This window comes from Salvelinus alpinus, chromosome 9, assembly GCF_045679555.1.
Source record: "Salvelinus alpinus chromosome 9, SLU_Salpinus.1, whole genome shotgun sequence".
Classification (NCBI taxonomy): Eukaryota; Metazoa; Chordata; class Actinopteri; order Salmoniformes; family Salmonidae; genus Salvelinus; species Salvelinus alpinus.
The window spans coordinates 87198822-87206296 of NC_092094.1; the positions used below are offsets into that span (position 1 = coordinate 87198822).

General features: G+C 44.4%; 1 protein-coding gene across 2 annotated transcripts; it reads left to right on the forward strand.

Annotated features, from left to right (window-relative positions):
* Window positions 1-853: 853 nt before the first annotated feature.
* On the forward strand, window positions 854-5095 carry LOC139530923 (zinc finger protein 664). Of its 2 annotated transcripts, none has more exons than XM_071327729.1 (2): window positions 854-1270; window positions 3389-5095. In XM_071327729.1, exon 2 carries the CDS (start codon window positions 3541-3543, stop codon window positions 4582-4584), a length of 1044 nt encoding a protein of 347 aa, XP_071183830.1. In that variant the 5' UTR covers window positions 854-1270; window positions 3389-3540; the 3' UTR covers window positions 4585-5095. The 2 variants fall into 2 exon arrangements, with proteins under 2 accessions (XP_071183830.1, XP_071183829.1); XM_071327728.1 differs by having other exon boundaries at window positions 856-1263.
* The last annotated feature ends 2380 nt before the right edge of the window (window positions 5096-7475 follow it).

Here is a 7475-nt window from a genome sequence, read left to right on the forward strand (position 1 = left end):
ATAACCATAAAATGAGAATTATGGGCGTTTTCCAGGCAGGGTAGCGCTCATTCACTAGTGCACATTTATAATATGGTTCTGATTTATCAATGAAAACATGCTTATGTTGTGTGCGACAGTTTAATAAATCCCAATAATTTCTGTGGCAAGCAAATCCTAGAATCTCCACTTGCCAGAATTTAGTAAGGCATTTATGTACGTTTCATAAATAATGCAGCAGGTGCCCAAAATGATGACGTGGTGGTTTGGAGTTAAAAGCCCCCCTCCCTGCTATAATTTGAACTTTGTCACCTAAAAACATTTACAAATTTCTCCTGGATGGCACTAGTCTTGCTTAACTAAAAATGTAATGTCTCATCTCAACTTTTTAAGTTAGGTTACTCCCAAAATATTTTGAGGTAGGCCTACATTGAGCTAATAATTTGTAGTTTAGAAAAAGTTATATCTAATTAAGTTTTAATATATACCAGTAGGGAGCCTAAAGGTAAATAATCCACTTGGTTAGAGTCCCCAATTGAAAAAATATTTCTCACATGACCCTCCTCTTCAACCTGGTCGCAGAGCATTTCATATTATTCACTATGTAAATCCGAGACACTCCATTTAGTATTATATGTTAAGTTTAATATGGTATGTATTAATTTATACATGTCCATCACCCATTTCTTAATGGGTGATGGACATGTATAAATTACATGTCCATCATCATTATACAATTCGTATTATGTGTTACGAATTTGAAAACGTACTATAAGTTACGAATTTGCTAAACAAATGATTCAGTATGTTACACATCCTACCTAGGTGGTTAGGTTTAGGAAGTAGGTATTTTAAGGGTGAGGATAGTGACGCCCCAAGGATCCAAGATAGCGCTATCCATGCGACCGCAGACGTTTATTTCGCCTAGCCGAATTCTGCTAGAAGCAAACCGAATCTATGTATGCAGACTCGTATGGGACTATGCATCCCACTCGCAATTTTTTTCTGGTTCATATAGTCAATGAACTACGCAGACCAGACCCAGCTGCTATCGCATTAGTATCAATAGGAGAGCCACCATGTTATAAGCAGACTGGAACTGACTTTTTAAAATATTTTTTGTTATCGTAAACGGCCTGAGTAAACGATCTTCATTTATCCACCATCTTTGGTAAAAAAAAACACCGATTTTAGCCAACCATTGGAGCAGCAGCAGGCACAAACCCGCTGTCGCCTTTTCTCTGATTGCGGTCATTACCCTAATTATGGGAGTCGCCAGGGAAGGTGCGTCGTAAGTAGCCTATGCTAATAATATAGCCCACTACAGAATATGTATTCAGCATGGTTTATTTGTAGCAGTCGCTGTATTTAGCAGCATCAGAAAGGCAGGGTCTATTTTCCTTCTCGCTACACGACCATTTATGTTGTCCACTTCATGCCAGGAAACAGAAGGCGCACACATAAGACAGTGTAATATGCCGACCTCAACATTACATAGGCATATAGGCTACTATATGATTGTCGGTGAAAATGTTCCGTTTGTAGAAGAATCAGCGTAGGGACTGGTAGTCTACACCAGAGAGGAGGATGCGAAGCGAGAGGGTCTAATCCCGTCTAAATCTGTCCTAGCGATAAACAGACCTCCTACCTTCCCGCCTTTGGGACAACGACTCCCTTGTAATGGCGGAGACAGACCGTCTCGTTATAATATACACTATCTCTGGCTACACCCGCCATGTTGGCCGCTTCTCATCACCCAGGCAAAAAATAGAACAAATATAAGGAAAGATGCATGTTGTTGTACAGAGATGCTCGTTGTATCAAGGCTAGATGGCGTGATTTCATGAACGTGTGTGGAAAATGTGATTCCTTGCCTGCCAGTGATTGGCATGCATTTTATTTTTATTTAACTAGGCAAGTCAGTTCTTGTCTGACTGCTGTGCTAGAAGAGCCTTAAACCGAGAATTAAGTACATAAACATTTAAATAATAGTGCAACAGCCAGTGGTGTAAAGTACTTAAGGAAACATACTTTAAAGTACTACTTAAGTCGTTTTTTGGGGTATCTGTACTTTACTATTTATATGTTTGACTGCTTTTACTTTTACTTCACTACATTCATAAAGAAAATAAAATACTTTTTACTCCAAACATTTTCCATGACACCCAAAAGTAATCGTTACATTTTGAATGCTAGTGTAACAGTTTAACTTTAGACCGTCCCCTCGCCCCGACACGGGCGCGAACCAGGGACCCTCTGCACACATCAACAACGGTTGCCCACGAAGCACGGTCGTTACCCATCGCTCCACAAAAGCCGCGGCCCTTGCAGAGCAAGGGGCAACACTACATATTGGTTTCAGAGCAAGTGACGTAACTGATTGAAATGCTACTAGCGCGTACCCGCTAACTAGCTAGCCATTTCACATCCGTTACACTCACCCCCCTTTCAACCTCCTCCTTTTCCGCAGCAACCAGTGATCCGGGTCAACAGCATCAATGTAACAGTATAACTTTAAACCGTCCCCTCGCCCCGACACGGGCGCGAACCAGGGACCCTCTGCACACATCAACAACGGTTGCCCACGAAGCACGGTCGTTACCCATCGCTCCACAAAAGCCGCGGCCCTTGCAGAGCAAGGGGCAACACTACATATTGGTTTCAGAGCAAGTGACGTAACTGATTGAAATGCTACTAGCGCGTACCCGCTAACTAGCTAGCCATTTCACATCCGTTACACTAGCAGGACAGGAAATTGGCCCAATTCACACATTATCAAGAGAACATCCCTGGTCACCCCTACTACCTCCGATCTGGCAAACTCCCTATGTCTGAGTGTTGGAGTGTGCCCCTGGCTATCTGTAAATAAAAAAAATAGTGTCTTCTGGTTTGCTTAATATAAGGAATGTGAAATTATTTCATATTTTACTTTTGATACTTAAGTATAATTTGGAAATTACATTTACTTTTGATACTATATTTAAAACCAAATACTTTTAGACTTTTACTCAAGTAGTGTTTTACTGGGCAACTTTCACTTTTACTTGAGTCATTTTCTATTCATGTATTTTTACTTTTACTCAAGTATGACAATTGGGTACTTTTTCCACAACTGGCAACAGCTACCTCATATAGGCTAACGATGTCAGTGGTTAGATGGCACTTTAGGCACTTCAGTCCTTCACACACTTTACCCAGTATGCTACTGTAGTGATTGGCAACCAATTATTGGTCAAAAGAGACAATTTGATGCTGCACTGTGCATTGTTACCAATCTTATCAGCACATTTTGTTGTCAGAGCATTATTATAAGCAAGTTCCCATAGAAATTTCAATAAAGGTTAACATTGTTGCTTCACTTGATAGCGAGAACTATCACTAATGCATACCTATATGTTTTTACTTTCAGGTTTGAAGAGGAAGAGAAACGCCTTGTCATGATGAAACCTTTGACTAACCTTCAGCAGGGTTAATGTGTGTTTCATCCAAACACAAACCCAGGTGTTAGTGCCACTGCCAAACGCATGCCCAGGAGTAGATACAGGTGTTAGTGTCAACCCCATGTCAAGTAGACACACCTCCTCTCCAACCATGAGGCCTGACAATAACAACAACAACAGTGTGCTGGATGGAGACGGAGTGGAGGACGGGTCTGGACCAATCAGCAGGCCCCGTCAGCCCCAGTGCCGTTCTCTCTCCTCTGGCCGGGCGCGTCACAGCCACCGCCGCAGCAGCAGAACAGACAAGCAGCCTCACACCTGTCCTCTCTGTTCCAAAACGTTCATCTCTTCCTCTCACCTGGCCTTACACCTGCGCTCCCACAGCGGGGAGAGGAAGTATAAGTGTGGCGTGTGTGGGAAGCTCTTCCTGCAGTCAGCCCACCTGATGCGCCATAAGACCACCCACACAGGGGACAGGCCCTTTAAGTGTCCAGACTGTGGGAAGGGCTTCGGTCGCGCTTCTCACCTGAAGACACACCGACGCCTCCACACAGGGGAGAAGCCATTCCAGTGCTCTGTCTGTGACAAGGCTTTCACCCAGAAGGCTGGGCTGATCATGCACCACCGCCTGCACACTGGAGAGAGGCCCTACAGGTGTGATCACTGTGGTAAAGCCTTCCGCTCCTCCACACACCTGCTGGCCCATCAGGCCCTGGAGTCAGCTAAGCAGAGCTTCACCTGTGACAGGTGTGATCAGAGTTTCAGGTCAGCCTCGTCCCTCAGACAGCATGTTAAGACACACAGCAGCACCATGGAGGACCTCTGCTGTGGGGTCTGCTGCCGGTCCTTCGTCCGCTCCTCCTACTTGCAGCTGTACATGAGGCTCCACAGAGGACAGAGGCCCTACCACTGCAGGGTCTGCAACAAGACTTTTGCCAAGATGACCACCTTCCAGAGACACTGTGACAAACACCTGAGGAGGAACGGGGACATGGACCAGGGGCAGGAGGAGGAAGAGGAGGAGGATGTCAAACCTACATTGCCCCCACCCTCCACCCCTCCTTCTCCTGCCCTTCTACCTCCTCCTGTTCCTCCATCTACCCTTCCTCTCTTGTCTGAGGTCAATACACGCTCTAAAACTAGAGCCAAAATTAGGATAGAATGACTGGACTTGGAGTATAACAATGGGGAAAGAACATAAGTGGCATCCTTAAACGTGCAATTACTTGCAACAGTCATATTATGTATAGTTACTGATAGGGTATTGCAAATTATTTAAAGTTTTTAATTATACAAACTCTACTGTAATGTAGTTTATAGTATTGTTACATTTTAAGCATGCTTTTGTATTTACTAATACACACTTAGACTTTCCCTGTGTGACTTCAACACTCTTCAATGTGCTATACAATCCTGATGCTTTTCATACCATGGTCCATATCGTACAGTACCATACTATACCATAACGTAAAGTCTGTATGATCATATCACTCCATCCTTGGACCAAGTATTAACTTTTTTATAACAATACATGTTGATTGGACACGTTACAGTATTTTATCTTCTCAATCATGTGATTCTTCCAGGTTGTGAGTCTTTAATGTTGCTCAGTATTCTGTGTATCTGATCTGAGTTCCACAGAAGAAACAGACATTAAACAGAGTATCAGTATTAGAGGTCTGCCTGCTACATCCATAACTATGATGTCATGGGGAAACTCTTTGTCTAGACCTACAGGGGAGAAAATAGCTACAGGTTAGGTGGCTCATATCTATAACTTATTGTATATTTAGATCTACAAAAAACGATTGAATTTGAAATATGTTAATGTCAGAAGACAGAGAATGCTAAGTAATTAAGTTACTGTACACACTGGGACAAGTTGTAACTTCCACTTAAGTAGAATTTTCACAAAATTACCCAGGGCCGGCTCCAGGCATAAGCGGTCGCTTAGGGCCCCAGGCTGCTAGGGGGCCCCCAAAAACAAAAACAAATTTAGGAACTCAGTCAGGGTCTCAACTTACTGTTGCGAGTTAGAATAGTATAATACACAAGGTGCAAGTTAGAAATATGGTTGTGCATCAGCAATTTCTCTTATGTCAGTCACTGACTATCACTCAATTAGTCATTTCACCTAACAATTCTTTGATTGTTAAATTAGCCAAGGCAGCCATCTAATGTGGCAGACCAGGGGGGGTTGATGTAGACGTTTACACAGATCAGACACGGACAGAAGGTGATACCTCTGTTTTAAGGGTTTTTATTTAAACCAATAAAGAAAAGAAACAGGTGTCCTCCAGGAGACCTCTTCCGGGTTACTGCCATCCGGGCTCAGGGGAATGCTGTCTCCTCTGGAGTAGAACACAGAGCTCCTAGGTTCTAGCAGACCGTGAGGACGTCTATCTGGTAGCAACCTCTCACTACCTCCAACCCTCCCATGTGCTGCCCTCCTGGCAGTTTTATTGGCCCAATACGGTTGGTGAGCAATCAGCCCCTTGATTACTCACCAGCCTAAATCAGCCCCAATTAGTCCTGGCCAGAGGACCCGTTGAGACGTAGCACGTCCAGCAGAGGGAGCCACCGCCGCGTGATGCAGACTCCGTCTGTCACCAGGCCTCGACGAGTCTCCCCCTGGTGGCTTGTCCGCGGTATGCCAGGGGCCATCTAGACCAGGGTGAAGTGCGTGCCCAACAGGTAATACTTAAGCGTGTTAGCGCCCACTTCACCGCTAGACACTCTTTCTCAACAATCGAGGACTTATTTTCTTAGGGGTATCAACTTCCGGCTTATGTACATGATGGGGTACTCCTCCCCATCGTGTACCTGGGACAGGACGGCCCCTAGCCCCGTGTCGCAGGCATCCGTCTGCACCAGCATCGGTACCTGGAAATCGGGCGTCACAAGATATAAATACTTTAAAGTACTACTTAAGTAATTTTTGGGGGGTATCTGTACTTTACTATTTATATTTTTGACAACTTTTACTTCAATACATTCCTAAAGTAAACTATGTACTTTTTACTCTATACATATTCCCTGACACCCAAAAGTACAATTTTAATGTTTAGCAGGACAGGAAAACTGTCCAATTCACGCACTAAGAGAACATTCCTGGTTATCCTTACTGCCTCTTATCTGGCGGACTCAGGAAACCCAAATGCTTCGCTTGTAAATGATGTCTGAGTGTTAATAAAAACATTGCTTAATATAAGGAATTTTAAATGATTTATTCTTTTACTTTTGACACTTAAGTATATTTTAGCAATTGCATTTACTTTTGAAGCGAAAGTATATTTAAAACCAAATACTTTTAGACCTTTACTGGGTGACTTTCACTTTTACTCCAATAGTTATCTATGAAGGTATCTTTTACTCAAGTATGACAATTTACTTTACTTTGACCTTCCTCCCCTGGGGCTTGACGTTCCCCTGTCCAATCAAATACTCCACTTCCTCGAACCCTAGCTTGCATTTCTTGACATTCGCTGTCAACCCGGCTTGCCTGAGCGCATCCAGCACCGCCTGGAGGCGCGTCAGGTGATCTTCCCAACCTTGGCTGTGGATGATAATGTCATCCAAATAGGCCGTGGCGTACTGTTGGTGGGGTCAGAGGACTCCACCAACCAGGAACTTACTTTCTGCGGTGGAGATTAAAACTAACACCTTGTCACCCACATGAAACTCTTGGGGCTGGGTATCATACACCGCAATCACTTGGGCCATGGCGGCTTTCAAGTTCGGATCCTCCCACTGGCTTTTTCCCAGCTCGTGCCTCCACAATCACAATCATCCCACGAGGAGGGGTACCGGCAACTCAGGTACGACACCCACCACCATCTGGCAGCTCCCTTGTTGTGCCACGATGATGGCCTGCCTGGTCGATTACCGCTTGGTGTCGACGTGGACACAGGAGACAGATATCCCCTCACCACGGTCAGTCGGATGGGCCAGCAGGCGTGGTTGTACGAGTTTTACCACACTCCCATAATCCAACAGAGTGTGGGTGTCGTGACCGTCGACTTTCACCGGGACCATGGGTGCTGGTGGTTCGTTGTG